The following is a 22,517-nucleotide window of genomic DNA, read 5'->3' on the forward strand; positions in this document are numbered from 1 at the left end:
GCCAGTGCGCAGGGCAATAAGAGGGGCGGGCTCAGCGGCTGCCCCCCCCCCCCAAAAGTGGTGAGCCAGATTGGATTGTGCACTCCAATACATGCCTGCTGGGTGACCTTGGGCTAGTCACAGTTCTTCGGAGCTCTCTCAACCCCTCCTACCTCACAGGGTGTTTGTGGGGGGGGGAGGAAAAGAGATTGTAAGCCCCTTTGAGTCTCCTTCAGGAAGAAGAAGAAGAGTTTGGATTTATATCCCCCCTTTCTCTCCTGTAGGAGACTCAAAGGGGCTGACAATTTCCTTGCCCTTCCCCCCTCACAACAAACACCCTGTGAGGTGGGTGGGGCTGAGAGAGCTCCCAGAAGCTGTGACTAGCCCAAGGTCACCCAGCTGGCGTGTGTGGGAGTGCACAGGCTAATCTGAATTCCCCAGAGAAGCCTCCACAGCTCAGGCGGCAGAGCTGGGAATCAAACCCGGTTCCTCCAGGAGAGAAAGGGGGGGGGGGTTATAAATCCAAATTCTCCTCCTCCTCTTTCTCCTTCTTCTTGAAGCAAGCACATTGGGGCCAGACTATATCCCAAACAGAACCGACCAGTAAGGCTTTTCACTGAGTATATCGGTTTATCCAGTGGGCAGCAAGTATGTGTTTATTCTTTAACAGGAACTGTTCTGAGAAGGGGGGAGAATAGCCCTTGAGCAAAAAGCAATGAGGACAGCCCTGTCAAAAGGAGACTATCCCCGAAGGATCTTCCAGAGCAGAGACGGAAGAGTGCTGGCGCATATTGAATACCTACGAGCAGAACTGAAATAGACAAGCAAAGCAAACAGGCAGGCAGCTGTACAGAAAGGCCACTTCTTAATTCAAGGCAATCTCCGAGCCAACGCATCGCCCTCCTCCTCCAAGGTAACATCAAAAATAAAACCAGGATCCACCTCCACCTGTAAACCTTACCCCAGCAGCAAAGGAGCGAAGCCACACAGTACCAGCTTAATTTTGAGTTAGCGGAAAGATTACGGGGACCGGAAGCAGCTTTCCCAGTTGAATGCAGGATTTTCCACATCCTTGCTGATGCTGGTCTGAATTAGTTTATACATTTTTGTGCGTGCAACCACTGTGCTTCCAAAGACAGGTGAGAGTACAAGGCTTAAACACATAAGGGCTAGTCAAAGAGTTAAGGTAACGGCAGCCGTGGTAGTTTCAACTTGGAATCTTTTTCACGACAGCTCGCCTAGAGTCTATTCCAGTGGTGGCGAACCTATGGCACGGGTGCCAGAGGTGGCACTCAGAGCCCTCTCTGTGGGCACACACACAGTGGGGGCCCCCACACATCTAGGCTGGCCTGGGCCGCTGGGTTCGATTATTAGCATTAAACCTGAGATCTAGTTTTGGGGAAGCAGTGTAGGTAACCCTGTTAAGCGCTGTTAAACCCCAGTGATTTTCATGTGAAGAACTAAAGCACGATCCTTTACCAGGGAGTAAGCTCGGTTGCTGGCAATGGGGCTTGCTTCTGAGTAAACCCTCCAAGGGTCATGATTCACCCGTTGGAAGAGTTGCACGGTTGCTTCAAAGCAAAGCCACCAACTACCACCAAGCTTACTCCAGAGTAACGCACGCCTCTGAGCCAACCGTTTTTTCTAAACTAAAACCCCAGTATTCAGGTTAGATTGCCGTGTTGGCACTTTGTGATAAATAAGTGGGTTTTGGGTTGCAAATCCCCCCCTAGGGGATAGGGCGGTTTATAAATCGAAACAATAAATAAATAAATAAATTTGGGCACTTGGTCTCGAAAAGGTTTGCCATCACTGGTCTATTCCTTGCATAAATTGCAGAAAGCGAGCAAAAAAATTTAAATGCTGTCAGCTGCAGTCTAGTGTTATAGCATTTGTCTAAAGAGTTGATCGGAGATAACCATTCCATCTCACAGCACTGTGGAGGAAGGAAAAAATGTTGGGTGACAGGATATAAATCCTACCAGAAACACTAAGGGCTAGCAACTTGTTAAGCCAAGGTTACGTTAACAAGATAGTAAGTCACGTCCTATAAGCACTAACACGTTAAACACGTCACTCACAAGGCAGTAACTTAAAGTTGAATTTTTCTTATGTATTTTGAACCATTCAATATACATAAGAACAAGCCAGCTGGATCAGACCAAAGTCCATCTAGTCCAGCTCTCTGCTACTCGCAGTGGCCCACCAGGTGCCTTTGGGAGCGCACATGTAGGATGTGAACGCAATGGCCTTCTGCGGCTGTTGCTCCCGAGCACCTGGACTGTTAAGGCATTTGCAATCTCAGATCAAAGAGGATCAAGATTGGTAGCCATAAATCGACTTCTCCTCCATAAATCTGTCCAAGCCCCTTTTAAAGCTATCCAGGTTAGGTTCATAATATATACAATCTCCTCAAAGGTATCATCTATTCAATGTTGTATCATCACGTGAAGAATTATTCTATTCCATAATCGTAATATATACAATCTCCCCACAGGTATCTCAATGAATTCTTAGGAAACATTACAAGAATTTGAAGCATACGTGTACAAGAATTTTGAATGGACTATTGAGAAACCTGTAGGGAGATTGTATATATTACGATTATTGAATAGAACAGTGGTGGCGAACCTATGGCACGGGTGCCAGAGGTGGCACTCAGAGCCCTCTCTGTGGGCATGCATGCACAGAGTTCGTCATGTGATAATAGTGTAATTATTTCAGGGAGATTATTAGCATTAAACCTAAGACCTAATTTTGGGGAAGCAGTGCAGGTAACCCTGTTAAGCGCTGTTAAACCCCACTGATTTTCATGGGAAGAACAAAAGCGCGATCCTTTACCTGGGAGTAAGCTCAGTTGCTGGCAATGGGTTTTGCTTCCGAGTAAACCCTCCTAGGGTCGTGATTCACCCATTTGAAGCGTTGCACAGTTGCTTCAAAGCAAAGCCACCGACTACCACCAAGCTTACTCCCGAGTGACGTGCGCCTTGGAGCCAACTTTTTCCTCAACTAAAACCTCAGTATTCGGGTTAAATTGCCGTGTTGGCACTTTGTGATAAACAAGTGGGTTTTGGGTTGCAGTTTGGGCACTCAGTCTCGAAAAGGTTCGACATCACTGGAATAGAATAATAATTCATGTGATGATACAACATTGAATAGATACCTTTGAGGAGATGGTATATATTATGAATATTGAATGGTTCTAAATACATAAGAAAAATTCAACTTTAAGTTATTCCCGTGTGAGTGACGTGTTTAACGTGTTAAGGTTACGTTACCACCCAAGTGTTGCTCATTTAATCACCAACTACATTCTGTCTCAGATAAATATGTTAGTATGGTCAGTTGAGGCACAGCAGTTGAGAAAATGATATGCTTCCGCATTGGAATATAGTTCCAAACGAGTATGAGAATTATTAATTCTTACACGCTGCCTTTGTTAAAACCATTATTTTGTGCATGACAACATGGTCCTTTGATACAAGAGCATTTATAGTTCATTGAACAACTGTCATCGAGCTGTCAAATGAGAGCAGGGCTAGGTGGGCACTAGGACCTAGGCAGCGCATTCTACAACAAAGGCAGTCTGGCGTGTTCAGTTCTGTGGCGGAGGAATGTACAATCTACTAACATATTTTTATGTGTGTGAGTGCAGGCTAAATTATTAACATAAGAACGAGCCTGCTGGATCAGACCAGAGTCCATCTAGTCCAGCACTCTGCTACTCACAGTGGCCCACCAGGTGCCTTTGGGAGCTCACAGGCAGGAGGTGAAAGCAATGGCCTTAAGAACATAAGAAAGAGCCTGCTGGATCAGACCAGAGTCCATCTAGTCCAGCTCTCTGCTACTCCCAGTGGCCCACCAGGTGCCTTTGGGAGCTCACAGGCAGGAGGTGAAAGCAATGGCCTTCTGCGGCTATTGTTCCCAATCATCTGGTCTGTTAAGGCACTTGCAATCTCAGATCAAAGAGGATCAAGATTGGTAGCCATAAATCAACTTCTCCTCCATAAATCTGTCCATAAATCTCCTCCACAAATCTATTCCAGCCAAATGCTGTAAGCTTCAGTTCTAGTCCCAAAGTTTAGATGTTTCATCCCCTCCCCCCAGCAATCTAGTACTTTTTCAAACTTTTATTGTTGCACAGTGGGTAAGAAAGGTGTAGCCATTGTGTAATGAACACTGATATCAGCACATGCACACCTATCACGATCTACTCTAACCCAATATTACATCTCAAGTGGGTGTCTCCGTTTGGTCCCCGCTCCTTGCTTTAGCATTTGAGAGGAATTCTCTGAACTGAAAAACTAGCAGCAATCCCGTTGAATGCTTTTCAAAAAGCGCTTGGGGTAATTTGACACAGGCAGAGCACACGGTGATTCTTTTAGTACATATTCCAAGATCTTTTTGTTTTTAAAGATCAAAGATCGTAAACTATCCTGCCAAAATGCATCACGAGGAAAGCCAGCTTTCTGTTTTCTTCCGCATCTTTGCAAAAGGGATTCTCATAGCAGCGCACACACCAACCCTGCAAGGTCAGTACAAAATGTTTTTTAATGGCAAACTGCAAAAAGACACATCGAACAGCATCCCTTACAGTGCAGAAAATATCAAGACTTTCCCTTAGAAGTCTCTGTCAGTCCCCCAAGAGCGTGAGGTAGTTTTTGTTAGCATAGTGCTACATATCAGTCCTAAAAATATCAAGAGGGAGTTTTCATGGGCCTCTGGAACCTTCGGCGGTCAGAAGAAGAGCTTTGCTTTTCCGTTATGCAGGTTCCATCTTGGGGCTGGAGAAATGTCCCAGGGCTGTTTCTCGGTCCCGAGCCCTCCTTTGCATTTAAAATACTGACATACAGAGAGAAATACAGAGTTGGAGGGAGCAAGACGGCTGCAGGGGGCGTTCCTTCATCCTGCTGCTTCTAAAAACCAGGCCTGAGCCGAGTCCGTGACAGAAATCCTTGGAAGGATAACTGCTTACAATGGGAAGGGTTGGCTTCCCAAAGAGGGTGGGGACCACGAAGCCCCCCCTGAGTTCCAGTTCAGCATCCCGCAGGTGAGGGAGAGAAGAAGTACACCGCCAGGAGGATGAAGTAGACCATCACCAGCACCGTCCCTGCAAGGAGAGAGCAAAGAACATGCAGGCGTTGAGACAAGGGTTCGAGTCCCGCTCACTCTCAGCGGGAAGAGGACTGAGTGATGGAGTGTAAGGAATGGCACAGCACAGCAAGAGAGAAGGCCAGAACTGCAACTGGAGGAAAGGCAACTTTGAAGGGCAAGCTCTGTGGTATACCACAGAGTTTATGAGAAACTGAAGTCCTAGAATGACATCACAGCCCATGGAGCTCCCATTTCCCCTCAAACAGCCCCAAATCTCCAGGAATTTCCAAAACCACAGGTGGATTCCAGACCTTTTATCATTTTGGTTGCCCTCCTGCGGACCCGTTCCAGCTTGTCAATATTCTCCCTGAACTGCAGTGCCCAGAACTGAACACAGTACTGTAGGTGAGGTCTGACCAATGCAGAATAGAGAGGTTCAATTACTTCCCTTGATCTAGACACTATACTCTTATCGCATTGGCTTTCTTGGCTGCCGCATCACACTGCTGACTCATGTGCAGTTTGTGTTCTACTAAGACTCCCGGATCCCTTTCGCATGTAGTGTTGTCAAGACAGGTGTCGCACATATGGAAGGCACGGCTCTGTTACCTTGGAAGTAGTCGCACTTGCCATCCATAAAGATGTAGTTCATCAGGACCACACTGAACATGCTGGCATAGACGTGGAGGTCGCTGAAGACCAGGACGAAGTCTGTATGCTGCAAACAGGGGAAATGAAAATTTAGAAGTGCTGGCATGGCATGGTTAGAGTGTTGGGGAGACCCAGGTTTAATAAATAAATAAATATATAAATACACACACATATATATACACACACATACACACACACATATATATACACACATATATATATACACACACATTCACACATACACATATATACATACACATACATATACATGTGTGTGTGTGTGTGTGTGTGTGTGTATATATACACATACACACACACACATATATATACACATATGCATGCATACATATATACACACACACATATACATACATACATACACACACATATACACACATATATACACACACATATATATACACATATACACACATACATATATACACACATATATACATATACATACACATATATATACACATATGCATGCATGCATGCATGCATACATACATACATATACATATATATACATACACACACATATATACACACACACATATACACACATATATATACATGCATATACACACACATATATATATACACACACATATACACACACATATACACACAAACACACACACATATATACACATACATACACATTCACATATTTACATATATATACATACACATACACATATATATATACACATATGCATGCATGGACGCACATACACACACACACATATACACACATATACACACACACACATATATACACATACATACATATATACATATACATATATATACACACACATACACACACACATATATACACATACATACACACATACATACACATATACATATGTGTATATACATACACATACACATATATATACACATATGCATGCATGCATGCGTGCACACACACACACACACACACACACACACACACACACACACACACACACACACACACACACACACATCTAACCAATAAATAATAAATGCCCCCTCACCCATAGAAACTCACAGGGGGCTTCATTCAGGTCAGTCAGAGGTCCACAGCCTAACCTACCTCACAAGGCTGTTGTGAGGGGAACAACGTAAGCCCAGTTTGAGTCCTCATTAAAGGTACAAATCGGGTAGTCATATTATGGTGCTCCAGATGTTCATGGACTACAATTCCCATCAGCCCCTGCCAGATGCAATGGGCAGCCTCCTTATGGATTTCCCTCTCCCAAAAGAGCGTTTAATGTTTCAAGGCATATGATTTGGTAATTCCCAATCTATGGAAAGAACTTCCAAAATGCACCCACATGCTCCCCATCTTTAACCATTTGCAGGTCTTAATACTAGAACCAGGGGGCAAATACTAGAACCAGGGGGCATTCGTTGAAAATGCTGGGGGGAAGAATTAGGACGAATAAAAGGAAAGACTTCTTCACGCAACGTGTGATTGGTGTTTGGAATGTGCTGCCACAGGAGGTGGTGATGGCCACTCACCTGGATAGCTTTAAAAGGGGTTTGGACAGATTGATGGAGAAGTTGATCTATGGCTACCAATCTTGATTCTCCTTGATCTGAGATTGCAAATGCCTTAGCAGACCAGGTGCTCGGGAGCAGCAGCAGCAGAAGGCCATTGCTTTCACCTCCTGCACGTGAGCTCCCAAAGGCACCTGGTGGGCCACTGCGAGTAGCAGAGTGCTGGACTAGATGGACTCTGGTCTGATCCAGCAGGCTCGTTCTTATGTTCTTATATCAGATTCAGGATCTTGCTTTCGCATCAGACAATGAATGAGGTACAAACACTTGGATTTAGATCCAGTGGCCATCTAGTGACTAGACTCTTCACTCTTCACTACAATACACTGATGGTATAAATCGAATGCCAACGGATTGAAATTGAAATTGTTGTGTGTGGTTCTCGAGAGTGGCTGTCTTCAGCACAGAATGCTGACTTTTGGGGGAAGAATTAGGACTAATAAAAGGAAACACTTCTTCACGCAACGTGTGATTGGTGTTTGGAATATGCTGCCACAGGAGGTGGTGATGGCCACTAACCTGGACAGCTTTAAAAGGGGCTTGGACAGATTTATGGAGGAGAAGTCGATCTATGGCTACCCATCTTGATCCTCCTTGATCTGAGATTGCAAATGCCTTAGCAGACCAGGTGCTCAGGAGCAGCAGCAGCAGCAGGCCATTGCTTTCACCTCCTGCATGTGAGCTCCCAAAGGCACCTGGAGGGCCACTGTGAGTAGGTGGACTAGATGGACTCTGGTCTGATCCAGCAGCCTCATTCTTATGTTCTTATTAATTCTTGGGTTGTTCACATGATCACAAGACAGAGAACATCGCAGAACAGGCCACTGAAGATCAGGGAGGAGGGGGGAGGGGAAGGGAGTGTGCAGGGGTGGGAAGGGAGTTCAATACTTACATAGAAGACGGTGAAAAGTATCAGGATTGGAATCTGTAACATGCACACCTGGACGGCGATGCAGCTCCCGATTTCAATGCTAGAAGACAAAAGGAAAGCCGTTCGCCAGAATCGTCGGGAGCTGTGCAGCTCGCTTTTAAAAACTAAGTGCACAAGAACAGCAGTAAACGTGCCGCACAACCGGCAGTACAGTCTAGCAACCAAGAGTCTAGCAATCGAGACGCCCCCAGTTTGAACCCCAAGCCCTCCCGCAAATTCTTCAGGGGGTCGTAGCAAATCACAGGAGGCCGGAACTTTGCCTTCCTCAACCGTGACATGGAAAATCTCCCAACTTCTGACAAGGGTGTTGTGCCCATCTTACTATAATTTTTCCATGTGTTTGGAAATCTTTGGAGGGCTTGAAGAAGTAAATAGATGCTCACCAACTGGTCTGAGCACACCCAATGCCAGATAATTTCACCTACACCAGGGGTGGGCAATTATTTTTTCCATGGGGCCGCATAAGAAACAGAAAATATTGTGGAGGGCCGGGCCAAAAGGCAGGGGGGCGAGCTGTTTTTGAAAGCCCCGCAGAAGCTGGCAGCCAAGGCCACTGGCTTCTGCGGGGCTTTCAAAGGCGCCTCACTCCCCAGCACGGCAGGGGGGCCAGTCAGGGTCATCCGGGGGGCCGGATGTGGCCCGCGGGCCATATAATGCCCAGGTCTGACCTACACTATGTCAAACTCCTCGGCTAATTGACTGAGATGCATTCCTGCTTCAATATAATCACTACAAGATATATGTAACCAGCCTGGTATATGTTTCCACTGCTGTAATGGGACATTCTTTCCTTGATCTTTATTTTATGGCTTCACACGCTGAGTCGATAACTAGGCTTACCCCTGACATGGGAAACGGGACGTTTCTGTTGCTCTGTGGGGGCGGGAGGCCAGGTGGCTTTATCTCCATCTGTCACTGACCTGGGGGCGCCTAAGCTCTGAAATAGCTCTTTCTCACATTCTTTGGAAGACAGGAGGGGGGACCAACTCTTGGATAGAGGTTCGGCAGAACTGGTTTAACAAGCTGGACGCTTTGTTGCCTTCCAATAAATGTTGGTAATCAACAACATAGAGTCCATTTACTGATTCAAGGTCCGAGACCTAACGAATCCCCAAGGGCACAAACAGGGCCTCCTGGCGTGTTTTTGTTTGAATGCCACTTCATGTTTCCCCTTCTGACCCTCTTTGCTTCATAAGAACATAAGAACAAGCCAGCTGGATCAGACCAGAGTCCATCTAGTCCAGCATTCTGCTACTCGCAGTGGCCCACCAGGTGCCTTTGGGAGCTCACATGCAGGAGGTGAAAGCAATGGCCTTCTGCTGCTGCTGCTGCTCCCGAGCACCTGGTCTGCTAAGGCATTTGCAATCAGAGATCAAGGAGGATCAAGATTGGTAGCCATAGATAGACTTCTCCTCCATAAATCTATCCAAGCCCCCTTTAAAGCTATCCAGGTGAGTGGCCATCACCACCTCCAGTGGCAGCAGATTCCAAACACAAATCACACATTGCGTGAAGAAGTGTTTCCTTGTATTAGTCCTAATTCCTCCCCCCAGCATTTTCAATGAATGCCCCCCTGGTTCTAGTATTGTGAGAAAGAGAGAAAAATGTCTCTCTGTCCACATTTTCTACCCCAGGCATAATTTTATGGACTTCAATCATATCCCCCTTCAGACGTCTCCTCTCTAAACCTAAAGAGTCCCAAACGCTGCAGCCTCTCCCCAACCCTTATTTATTTGTTTGTTTGTTTATTATTAATTTTATATTCCGCCCCTCCCCCAAAGGGCTCTGGGCGGTGCACAACATAATAATAATAATTAAAAAAACAGGTGGAGCACATAAACAATACAAATATAAATAATAATATAAGCTCCATTAACCATAAATTAAAACCCATTAAAATACAGCGTACAATACAACATTGGCGGCACCCAGCATTAAAACACCCCAAGAGGAAAGGCGGGAACCCCAGAAGCCAGCAGTGTTTGCACCTTCATGGGAAGGAAGCTTTGGACGGACCCACCTCAAACTGAGATTGTTCTGCAAGGCAAACTGGATCCCGTTGACGATCTCAGGAATCTCCGGCACCATAGCCAGCACCGTTGCTGCGATGAAATACTGACAAGAAGAGGAAGAGGAGCTTAGATTTATACTCTGCCTTTCTCTCCTGTAAGGAGACTCTAAGGGTCTTCCAAATTCCTTTCTCTTCCTCTCTCCACACCCAGGCCAGCCCAAAACCCCCCGTGCTCTCAGCAGCCGCCCCATCGCTAGAGCGTTTCCTGTATCCTAGGCTGAGATCCTAACCTCTACGCCGCACGGACACTCGTGAGAAGCCATTTTATGCTGCATCAGATTCTGTTCTCTCTAGCTGTCAATGTGCCGCCAATGGGCTACACCAGCAATGGCGAGCCTTTTCGAGACCAAGTGCCCAAACTGCCACCCAAAACCCACTTATTTATCGCAAAGCGCCAACCTGGTAATTTAACCCGGATACTGAGGTTTTCGTTTAGAAAAAACGGTTGGCTCCGAGGTGTGCGTGACTCGGGAGTAAGCTTGGTGGTAGTTGGTGGCTTTGCTTTGAAGCAACCATGCAACTCTTCCAACGGGTGAATCACGACCCTAGGAGGGTTTAGTCAGAATCAAGCCCCATTTCCAGCAACCGAGCTTAATCCCAGGTAAAGGATTGCGCTTTAGTTTAACAGCCCTTAACAGGGTTACCTACACTACTTCCCCAAAACTAGGTCTTAGGTTTAATGCTAATAATCAAGCCCAGCAGGCCAGGAAGAGGGGGCACTCTGTTTGCACGTGCCCACAGAGAGGGCTCTGAGTGCCACCTCTGGCACGCGTGCCAAAGGTTCGCCACCACTGGGCTACACGGTGCCCGCCAACATTTCCTGGTGCCCGCCAACTGTCTGTTGGCTTTTACCCCATTGGCGGTGCAGATTTTAAAAAAATATTACTTTGGCAGCTGCTGCCGGCACAAAACTCTTCACTGAAGGGAAGCTGCGGTGGCCATTTTGCGGGCTGGGCTTGCTTCCTGGGGCGGCCATTTTGTGGCGGCGTGTCAGGCTTCCAAAGGGGCTCATGGGCTCAAAATGTTTGGGGGTCCCTCTTCTAGCCTGACTCACAGCCTCTTCTTAAAAAGCTCCAGTTCTGCAGCCTGACACTTTTAAGTGGAAGTCCTGGAGGATGCTAGATAGACTCTCAGCTAGCGAGACGGACCCCTCGCAACCGGACGGAATTGGTTCTCTGCAGTGGTGGGATCTAAACATTTTAATAACAGGTTCCCATGGTTGTGGGATTCAAACTGTGGCGTAGCGCCAGTGGGGCTGGGCGGGGCATTCCGGGGGCGTGGCTGGGCATTCCGGGGGCAGGGCATTCCTGGGCGGGGCTGTGGCAAGGACGCAGCTGCTGCGCCGGTCCTTGGGCGGGAAACGAATGCACGCAGGCGCAGGCTGCCACGCACGCCGGTGCGCCTCCTGCTAGACTGCTCCAAGTTGTGCGCGCTACTGCTGAGAGGAGGGGCGTCACTAAGGCAAAAATCACGTGGCAAAATCACCCATTAGTAACCCCCTCTCGGCACACACAAATAATTAGTAACCTACTCTCGGGAACCTGTGAGAACCTGCTGGATCCCACCTCTGGTTCTCTGCAAGGTTCATGCAGAGAACAGCCCTGTTATTTCCCACGCTGGGATGGACATCGTTTCTTGCTCCCCTGCTTACCAGCGATATTGTTGAGCTGCTTAGGATCGGGCTGATGTGCTCCGTGGCCAGGTCAGCGCAGGCCGACATGCAAATAGTGGACACCAGGAGGATCACCAAGGCCCTGAAGCGGGACCAGTGGACCACCGGATGGTGGCCACGGCTGGGCACTAGAGAGAACAGAGAGGTGGCGTTGGGTAGATAGACAGCATGGCCAAGTGGTTACAGGGGTCTGCAACCTGCGGCTCTGCAGATGTTCATGGACTAATAAAAGGAAACACTTCTTCACGCAACGTGTGATTGGTGTTTGGCAGGGGCATACCTAGGCAAACTGGCGCCCGGGGACAAAACCTGAGTTTGGCGCCCCCCCACACCCGGCGTATGGGCGGCCACCCTCCCCCACCATGACCAAACAATGATTTTTTTGTACCAGCTCACAAATCACCTCCCACTCCCATCAAAACATACATGGCTCTCTCCCCACCAACTCTTTTCCTAATTTCCTAATCACAACAACCCTATGAGGTAGGTTGTTAGGCTGAGAGACAACTCCAAGCCAGTGCAAGTGGGTATTAAGCATGTAAATCTCTCACAAATCACCCCCAACAAAACATTTACCAAACAAATGTCAGCATCATCTCTCACAAAACACTTCCAGTGGAATCCACTTTCAATGGTGTTTAAACTAGGGAGCTCAGATTCTTTTTTAAAATCTACCTTAAAGGGAGAATCTGGGGTCCCCGGTTAAAACAAAATTGAAAGTGATGCTGTTTGGGGGTGGATTCTCCCCCACCCTGAAACAGCATCACTTTTGAGGGTTGGAGATCCAGATGAAACAAATAGCAGATTCGGCTGGAATCTGGGCAAATTTGGGCACATTCAGACAAAAATTGTCCAATTATGTCCTGCCCAAAATGAACAAATGTGAATGCAAGGTATTTGGGCTTTTGGGGAGTATTTTTGGTGTTTTTTCAGCCTGAAGGGAGCGCATTTTTAAAGCTAGCAGCACCATGATTTCAGGGCATCATCCAGAGACTGCCCTGATGATACCACCCGAGTTTGGCGGTGTTTGGTTCAGGGGCAGCAAAGTTATGGACACCCAAATGGAATACCCCCATCCCCACTGTTTTCAATGGGAGCTAACAGGAGATGGGGGCTACCCATTTGAGGGACCATAACTTTGGTCCCCCTGAACATAACTTCACCAAACTTGGGTGGCATCATAAGAATAGTTACCAGATGATACCCTGAAATTTTGGTGTCACTATCTTTAAAAATACATCCCTTCCAGGCACCCCAAGAAATTTGCCCAAGATTCTTTGTTTTGAAGTGACTTTGCTCCATTGTAGCTAATGAGGAATTTCTGAGGCAGGCTGCACATTTTTTAAGATAGAGGCGCCAGACTTTCAAGGTGGCTCCAAGAGGCCTTGAGTAATAGCATCCAATCTTGGTGAGCTTTGCTTCTGGGTGGGTGGGGGGGAGTTGAGAGAGTTCTGAGAGCACTCAGCCCACAGGCTTTCATGTGCAGGAGCGGGGAAACAAAATAAGCCTTTTGGGAGCCCATAAAATTGAACCCCCAGAAGCAAAGGTCTCCAAACCTGGATGCTATTACCAGGAGGCCCTCCTGGAGCCACCCTGAAAGTCTGGTGCCTCTATCTTCAAAAATGTGCAGCCTGCCTACACACTCAGAAATTCCCCATTGGCTACAATGGAGCAAAGTCACTGCAAAACAAAGAATCTTGGGCAAATTTCTTGGGGTGCCTGGAAGGGGTGTATTTTTAAAGCTAGTGACACCAAATTTTCAGGGTATCATCTGTTAACTATTCTTATGATGCCACCCAAGTTTGGTGAAGTTATGTTCAGGGGGACCAAAGTTATGGTCCCTCAAATGGGTAGCCCCCATCTCCTGTTAGCTCCCATTGAAAACAATGGGGATGGGGGCACCCCATTTGGGTGTCCATAACTTTGCTTCCCCTGAACCAAACATCACCAAATTTGGGTGGTATCATCAGGACAGTCTCTGGATGGTACCCTGAAAATTATGTGCCGCTAGCCTTAAAATTGCACCCCCTGCAGGCCGGAACGTGAAAAAACACTTTAAAAATGTAAAAACACACAAACGACCCTGAAATGTTGGCGCCCCCCCACGTGACCAAATGGGGGGCGCCCGGGGACATAGAGTACCCCCTGTCCCTAGGCAGGAACGCCACTGGTGTTTGGAATATGCTGCCGCAGGAGGGGGTGACGGCCACTCACCTGGATAGCTTTAAAAGGGCTTGGACAGATTTATGGAGGAGAAGTCGATCTATGGCTACCAATCTTGATCCTCCTTGATCTGAGGTTGCAAATGCCTGAGCAGACCAGGTGCTCAGGAGCAGCAGCAGCAGCAGAAGGCCATTGGTTTCACCTCCTGCAGGTGGGCTCCCAAAGGCACCTGGTGGGCCACTGCGAGTAGCAGAGTGCTGGGCTAGATGGACTCTGGTCTGATCCAGCAGGCTAGTTCTTATGTTCTTAGGTTCATGGACTACAAATCCCATCAGCCCCTGCCAGCACAGCCAATTGGCCATGGGATTTGTAGTCCATGAACATCTGCAGAGCCGCAGGTTGCAGACCCCTGGATTAGAATGTCAGACTAGGATGCGAGAGACCCACATTTGACTCCCCTCTCACACCGCGGGAGTTCGCAGGGTGACCTTGGCTGTCAGACTAGGGTTGTTGTGAGGACAAAATACAGGAGATGAGAAAGAAGAAGACGAGGAGGAAAAGGAGCTTGGATTTATACTCTGCCTTCCTCTCCTGTAAGGAGACTCTAAGGATCTTCCAAACTCCTTCCTCTTCCTCTCTCCACAATAGGCACCTTGTGAGGTGGGGCCGAGAGAGTTCCGAGAGAACCGTGACTGGCCCAAGGTCACCTAGCAGGCTTCACGTGGAGGAGCAAACCCAGTTCACCAGATAAGAGCCCGCCACTAATGTGGAGAAATGGAGACTCAAACCCGGTTCTCCAGACTAGAGTCCACCACTCTTTCCCAACGTCTGAAGGAGAAATCTACAAGGACCCCAGACACACTCGCGGCAGGAGAGCAGTTGCTGAGCCGACACAGAGACCCTCAAAACCCCCACTCCTGGGAATGACATTCCCCCCATCTTCTTGACAGACCCTAATTCCCCATTCTGTCCCGTTCCCCAACCAGCCCTGCCTAAGAACTTTTTTATCATCATCACCATCACCATCACCATCACCATCACCACCATCATCATCATCATTTTATTGATACAAAAACAGTTATACACAGCAAACAAGATCAATATTATTATTGTTATTGTTATTATTTTATTGATACAAAAACAGTTATACACAGCAAACAAGATCAATATTATTATTATTGTTGTTGTTGTTGTTATTGTTGTTACTGTTGTTGTTATTTATTAAATTTGGTATTCCGCCCCATCGTCGAAGGGCTCTGGGCGGTGTACAACATAAAATCATATATAAAATCATCTATAAATAGGATAAAAGCAGTCGTTATTTCACAAGATCGGCATCTCACTTAAACTCAGTCCTCCTGAAAGGAAGGGGGTCTTGATGATATTAAAGACCCATGGATCCCAGGGATAAACGCCGATGGTCTTGGGGACCCATGGAATGGGGGGGGGGCACACACTTACTGTGGCAATCGCTGATGTGGATGTCATAGATGTGGGAGTGGGTCTTCAGCGTGAAGAGAAGTCCAATGATATACGCCACGGGGAGCAGGATCGACACGGTGTATACCAGGGGCCTACCGCACGTAGAGCAAAGATTACAATTCACACATCTGAACCATACAAGCCCAGACCAATGGCCCGCCCCTTCCTGCATCTGGTCCCCCAGAATCGCCAGCTGAATGCCACAATGAAGCCACAAAGACAGTGGTCGACTGCCAATCAAAGGGATTCAGCAACTGTGGCTCATAAGCATAAGCATAAGCATTTTATTGTCATTGTGCACGCACAACGAAATTTACAGCAGCGTTCCTCGATGCACACAATTCCAGACTCATACCCCATCCTCACTTTCCCCTTCCTCCACCCATCCCTACACAGCCCCAAACACATCAACACGAAGTCACGGAGTTCAGCATAGCCACAGCTCTAGAGTAGAAGCTGTCTCTCAGCCTCTTTGTCCTCGTTTTGATAGACCTGCATCGTCTGCCGGATGGTAGCGGTTCAAAAAGAGAGTGTGCTGGAGGAGACGGGTCTCTCAGAATATTTTGGGCTTTCTTTAGGCTTCGGGAATTATAGACCACTACTACGTAACGTTTCCTCCGTGGAGTTCCGCACTGTTTTATCCCCTTCCGTTCTGAAAAAGTTTTATTTCCAGCCTCAAAACGTTTTAAATGAATCCCCTTTTAAAACAATCCTGTGGCCTGAAACGTTTGCAACACGTTTTTTACTTGCTGTGTGATCTATTTCTACGTTTCCCACGCCTCTGTGCTGTCCCTGAATTTCGGCCTTGGTGCTATTTTATGGCATAGCTGAGCTTCCCCTCGCCTGTTTATTTTCACCATATCTGTGTGTTTTTCATTGGGGGGGGGGGGCAAACCTCCAAAGCATCAATCATACGAGCTGCGGAGAATCACAGCAAGAAGCGCTGAAGAAGAAGGAGAAGGAGAACGCGAAGAAGGAGAAGAAAAAGAAAAAGAAGAAGAAGGAGGAGGAGGAGGAGAAGAAGAAGAAGAAGAAGAAGAAGAAGAAGGAGAAGGAGAAGAAGGAGAAGAAGAAGGAGGAGGAGGAGGAGGAGGAGAAGAAGAAGAAGAAGAAGAAGGAGGAGGAGGAGGAGGAGGAGAAGGAGAAGAAGGAGAAGGAGAAGAAGAAGGAGATGGAGGAGAAGAAGAAGAAGAAGAAAAAGAAAAAGAAGAATAAGGAGAAGGAGAAGGAGACGGAGAAGGAGAAGGAGAAGAAGAAAAAGAAAAAGAAAAAGAAAAAGAAAAAGAAGGAGAAGGAGAAGGAGAAGAAGAAAGAGAAGGAGAAGGAGAACGCGAAGAAGGAGAAGAAAAAGAAAAAGAACTAGAAGGAGGAGGAGGAGGAGAAGAAGGAGGAGGAGAAGAAGGAGAAGAAGGAGAAGAAGAAAAAGAAGAAAGAGAAGAAAGAGAAGGAGAAGGAGAAGAAAAAGAAAAAGAAGAAAAAGAAAAAGAAGGAGAAGAAGGAGAAGGAGAAGGAGAAGAAAAAGAAGGAGAAGAAAAAGAAAAAGAAGAAAAAGAAGGAGGAGGAGGAGAAGAAGGAGAAGAAGAAGAAGAAGGAGAAGGGGAAGAAGGAGAAAAAGGAGAAGGAGAAGGAGAAGGAGAAGGAGAAGAAGAAGAGGAGGAGGAGGAGGAGGGACGGGTGGCCAGCTAAGATGGAAATGTACCTGTCGCTGTCCTCAAATGTAGGCCTAGTGAAACAGTTCCATCTTATAGAAGGAGGAGGAGGAGGAGGAGGAGTTTGGATTTATATCCCCCCTTTCTCTCCTTGTAGGAGACTCAAAGGGGCTGACAATCTCCTTGCCCTTCCCCCCTCCCAACAAACACCCTGTGAGGTGGGTGGGGCTGAGAGAGCTCCGAGAAGCTGTGACTAGCCCAAGGTCACCCAGCTGGCGTGTGTGGGAGTGCCCAGGCTAACCTGAATTCCCCAGATAAGCCTCCACAACTCAAGCGGCAGAGCTGGGAATCAAACCCGGTTCCTCCAGATCAGAGTGCCCCTGCTCTTAGCCACTGCTCTTAGCCACTACGCCGCTGCTGCTGAAGCATCAATTCAACAAATAACTCAAAAAGAAAGGGAGGAAAGCCCATAATGGCAGCCTTGAATCATTTTGAGGGGGCAAATACGGACAAACATTGCGGTGAAGGCGGCATTTAAAACGTTTCACAAACGATTTGGGTGACTTCTGCTGAAAGGGCCTCGGTTTTATCTCTGCCTCCCCGTCGGAGGCTGCTCACGACCACGAAAAGTAAAACAGAGAGGAAGAGGAGATTCGGGTATGGTGCCGCTGATCGGCAACACAGACACACGAGCCTGCGAGTCCCCGACGTTTCCCCACCGCAGCCCCAGCCAAGAGAAACTTACTGAACGTGACTGTTGTACAAAGTGCCGTTGTTCTCCATCTGCCAAAAAACAAGATCAGGGTCAGATCCCGTTCTGTCTGGAGTTACAAATTCTGCATCCAGGAAACCTGTGTTCGATACTACGGATCAGCACTGAGTCAGAGCCAAGGAGTCCCTTCCTTCTACAGCGGCTGCCGGCTTGCACCAACAGTGCCTTTCAAACTTTCTGCTTCAGAGTGGTGCAAACGCCAAAAAGAGGGCGTGGAGTTCTGTTAGAGTAAGCGCCAACGTCCACACCTGGTGACGGGGCTGACTCCATTGCAGGGGTCTTCATACTATGGCCCTCCAAATGTTCATAGACTACAATTCCCATAAGTCCTACCACTTGGCCATGCTGGCAGGGGCTGATGGGAATTGTAGTCCATGAACATCTGGAGGGCCATAGTTTGAAGACCCCTGATTTAGAGGTTTGAGGTCTAAGGCTGCCAATCTCCAGGTGACACCTGGAGATCTTCTGCTCTGACAACTGCTCTCCGGGCGATAGCAATCGGTTCTCCTGGAGAAATCGGCTGCCATGAAGGGTGGCCTCTATGGCACGATAGTGTAATGCAGCATCCAAAAAAGCCAATGCAATTCTGGGCTGTATCAATAGGAGTACAGTGTCTAGATGGAGGGATGTAATTGTACCTCTCTATCCTGCATTGGTTAGACCTTACCTGGAATATTGTGTACCGTTCTGGGCATTGCAATTCAAGAAGGATATTGACAAGCTGGAATGGGTCCAGAGGAGGGCGACCAGAATGGTCAAAGGTCTGGAATCCATCCCTTATGAGGAGAGACTTAGGGAGCTGGGGATGTGTAGTCCGGAGAAGTGAAAGTGAAGCCGTGACATGATAGCCATGTTTAAATATTTGAAGGGATGCTGTGTGGTTTCCGGGCTGTATGGCCGTGTTCTAGCAGCATTCTCTCCTGACGTTTCGCCTACATCTGTGGCTGGCATCTTCAGAAGATCTGATCATCAGATCCTCTGAAGATGCCAGCCACAGATGCAGGCGAAATGTCAGGAGAGAATGCTGCTAGAACACGGTCATACAGCCCGGAAACCACACAGCACCCCAGTGATTCCGGCTGGGAAAGCCTTCGACAATACATTTGAAGGGATGTCATGTTGGTGAGGGAGCAAGCTTGTTTTCTGCTGCTCTAGAGACTAGGACCGGGAGTAATGGGTTCAAGGTGCAGGAAAAGAGATTCCACCGAAACATTAGGAAGAACTTCATGACAGTCAGGGCTGTTCGACAGTGGAATTCACTGCCTCGGAGGGTGGTGGAGTCTCCTTCTTGGGAGGTTTTTCAACAGAGGCTGGATGGCCATCTGTCGGGAGTGCTTTGATTGTGTGTTCCTGTAAGGAGACTCAAAGGGGTTTACAAACTCCTTTCCCTTCTCCCCCCCCCCCACGACAAACACCCTGCGAGGTGGGTGGGGCTGAGAGAGCTCCGAAGAACTGTGACTAGCCCAAGGTCACCCAGCTGGCGTGTGTTGGAGTGCACAAGCTAACCCAGTTCACCAGATAAGCCTCCACAGCTCAAGCGGCAGAGCGGGGAATCAAACCCGGTCCTCCAGATTAGAGTGCACCTGCTCTTTAACCACAAGCCTCACAACTGGGTAAGTTCACCCTTCCCTCAGCCCCCATGGCCAAGTTTCTACCCACCGAGTCGTAGTGGCAGTCCTGGCAGACGTAGTGACCCTCGGGCTCCTGGGTTACATTCTGGCAATCCCCACAGACCAGCGGCCCGTAGACTTTGGAGAAGAGCGTGGGAGCAAACACACCTGGCCAAGGAGAGCGCAAGGTGACCGGCAGAACGGCCAAGAAGCATTTGGGCTGCGTCATCGGTCTGCAACTCCACAGCCCGGCCAAGCCCACATTAACCTGTTACTGACCTATTTTATTTACCGTATATACTCGCGTATAAGTCGACCCGCATATAAGTCGAGGCACCTAATTTTACCACAAAAAACTGGGAAAACTTACTGACTCGCATATAAGTCGAGGGTGGGAAATGCAGCAGCTGCTGGTAAATTTCAAAAATAAAAATAGATGTCAATAAAATCACATCAATTGAGGCATCAGTAGGTTAAATGTTTTTGAATATTTATTTCAAAGAAAAACAGTAAACTGGCTCTCTAAGTGGAAAAGAGGGTCAACAAGAACAATATGGTATCAACAATAACTTTAAAAGTACAAAAACCTTAGCTCAACCAGCAACCAAGCTAAAACACAAGAGTTAAAATCCTCCAAAACTGGATTCCTCATCATCATCTGTATGTCCAAATGTAACCCAACTTAGATTTTAAGAGGGATATTATCAGAAATGGAAAATCTACTTTTTGCTTCCATTGTAAACAATGGGGGAGGGGGCATCCCCTTTGGGGGTCAATAACTTTGGATCCCCTGACCCAAACTTCATCAAACCTGGCTGGTATCATAAAGAGACTCTCCTGATGAGACCAGCCAGGTTTGGTGAAGTTTGGTTCAGAGGGTCCAAAGTTATGGACCCTCAAAAGGGTAGCCCCATCTACTAATAGCTCCCATTGAAAACAATGGGGAATGGGGGCACCTCATTTGGGGGTCCATAATTTTGGACCCCCTGATCCAAACTTTACCAAACTTGGCTGGTATCATCAGGAGTGTCTTCTGAGGGTACCCTGAAATTTTGGTGCCGCTAGCATAAAAACTACGCCCCCTGCTGGCCGGCAAAGTAAAAACACACAAAACATTTTAATGACCCGCATATAAGTCGAGGGGAGCTTTTTCAGCATTAAAAATGTGCTGAAAAATTCGACTTATACATGAGTATATACGGTAATTCTTAAAAAACATTTGTTTGTTTGTTTGTTTGTTTGTTCTATTTCTATACCGCCCTCCCCGAAGGCTCAGGGCGGTTTCCATCAACAATAGAAGTGTAAAACATCGTATATATAATTTATCTAAAATACATAAAATATTAAACTATAGATGGTTTCAGCTCTTCTATTCCGCTTTTGTGAACCCACTGGAGGCCAGATGTTCTTATGGCGGAGTTGACATCATCCTGGCTGGCCAAACGCCTGGAGGAACAGGTCCGTTTTACAGGCCCTGCGGAAACTTTGTACAGGCCCTGCGGAAGCCTGTTCCACCAGGTAGGGGCCAGAGCCGTAAAAGCCCTGGCCCTTGTAGAGACCAGCCGGATCGCCTTGGGGCCAGGGATCACCAGTAGGTCCACCTCCGATGAGCGGAGGGGCCTAGAAGGGCGATATAGGGAGAAACGGTCCCTTAGATAAGCAGGGCCAAGGCCGCGAATGGCTTTGAAGGTCAATACCAAAACTTTAAACGTGACCCGGTACTCGATCGGCAGCCAGTGTAGTTGGTATAGGACCAGAGTAATCCGGTCCCTAGCTGTTGCCCCAGAGAGGAGTCTGGCTGCTGCATTCTGTACGAGTTTCAGTTTCCGGATCATTGCCAAAGGTAAGCCCGTGTAGAGCGAGTTACAGTAGTCTAATTTAGAGGTGACTGTAGCTGCCTTTCTCCCTTGGGGCACCCATGGCAGCTGAAGATGCAAAGAAAACGATGCCAAAAACACCCCCTCTCCATGATAACAATATGAATAAAACGATTATAAAAACACATGCAAGGTCACAATTTAAAAACGCCAATTAGGACTGTCAGTAAATAAAAAGAAATCAGTCAAATGCGGTCCTGAGTAAAACTGCCTCCTGCTGAATAGCGAAACCACCTTCCTGGTGAAACTGTTGCATAATCCTGGGGCTACCAATGAAAAGGCCTTCTTGTTGTGACACAGATTTGGATAGTTGGGAGTCTTGGTAGACCACAAACTGAACGTGAGTCAGCAGTGTGATGAGGCAGCCTAGAAAGCCAATGCAATTCTGGGATGCATCAATAAGAGAATAGTGTCTAGATCGAGGGAAGTAATTGTACCTCTTTATTCTGCATTGGAGTGCTCCTCACCTAGAGTACTGTGTGCAATTCTGGGCACTGCAATTTAGGAAGGATACTGACAAACTGGAACATGTCCAGAGGAGGGCAATCAAAATGGTAAAAGGTCTGGAATCCATGCCCTACGACAGTGGTGGCGAACCTTTGGCACTCCAGATGTTATGGACTACAATTCCCATCAGCCCCTGCCAGCATGGCCAATTGGATATGCTGGCAGGGGCTGATGGGAATTGTAGTCCATAACATCTGGAGCGCCAAAGGTTCGCCACCACGGCCCTACGAGGAGACTTAGGGAGCTGGGGATGTTTAGTCTGGAGAAGCAAAGGTTAAGGAGGGAACATGATAGCTATGCTTAAATATTTGAAGGGATGCCATGTTGGTGAGAGAGCAAGCTTGGTTTCTGCTGTTCCCGAGACTAGGCATGAAGTAATGGATTCAAGGCGCAGGAAAAGAGATTCCACCTAAACATTAGGAAAAAATTTCCTGAAAGTCAGGGCTGTTGGACCGTGGAATGCACTACCTTGCAGTGTGGTGGAGTTTCCTTCTTTGGAGGTTTG

General features: G+C 47.4%; 1 protein-coding gene across 1 annotated transcript in view; it reads right to left on the minus strand.

Annotated features, from left to right (window-relative positions):
• Positions 1 to 4,517: 4,517 nt before the first annotated feature.
• Positions 4,518 to 22,517, minus strand: part of LOC125435686 (low affinity vacuolar monovalent cation/H(+) antiporter-like) — a 52,181-nt gene continuing 34,181 nt past the window's right edge. Inside the window, exons 13-20 of the mRNA XM_048501983.1 lie at positions 19,678 to 19,796; positions 17,992 to 18,029; positions 15,577 to 15,689; positions 11,932 to 12,080; positions 10,230 to 10,324; positions 8,171 to 8,249; positions 5,683 to 5,791; positions 4,518 to 5,089 (exon numbers count right to left, since the gene is read on the minus strand). Of these exons, the coding sequence (XP_048357940.1) occupies positions 5,016 to 5,089; positions 5,683 to 5,791; positions 8,171 to 8,249; positions 10,230 to 10,324; positions 11,932 to 12,080; positions 15,577 to 15,689; positions 17,992 to 18,029; positions 19,678 to 19,796 (776 nt within the window). The 3' untranslated portion in view covers positions 4,518 to 5,015. The remainder of the gene's footprint in view (positions 5,090 to 5,682; positions 5,792 to 8,170; positions 8,250 to 10,229; positions 10,325 to 11,931; positions 12,081 to 15,576; positions 15,690 to 17,991; positions 18,030 to 19,677; positions 19,797 to 22,517) is intronic.

The sequence above is a fragment of the Sphaerodactylus townsendi genome, linkage group LG06 (assembly GCF_021028975.2).
Source record: "Sphaerodactylus townsendi isolate TG3544 linkage group LG06, MPM_Stown_v2.3, whole genome shotgun sequence".
NCBI classification, from domain to species: Eukaryota; Metazoa; Chordata; class Lepidosauria; order Squamata; family Sphaerodactylidae; genus Sphaerodactylus; species Sphaerodactylus townsendi.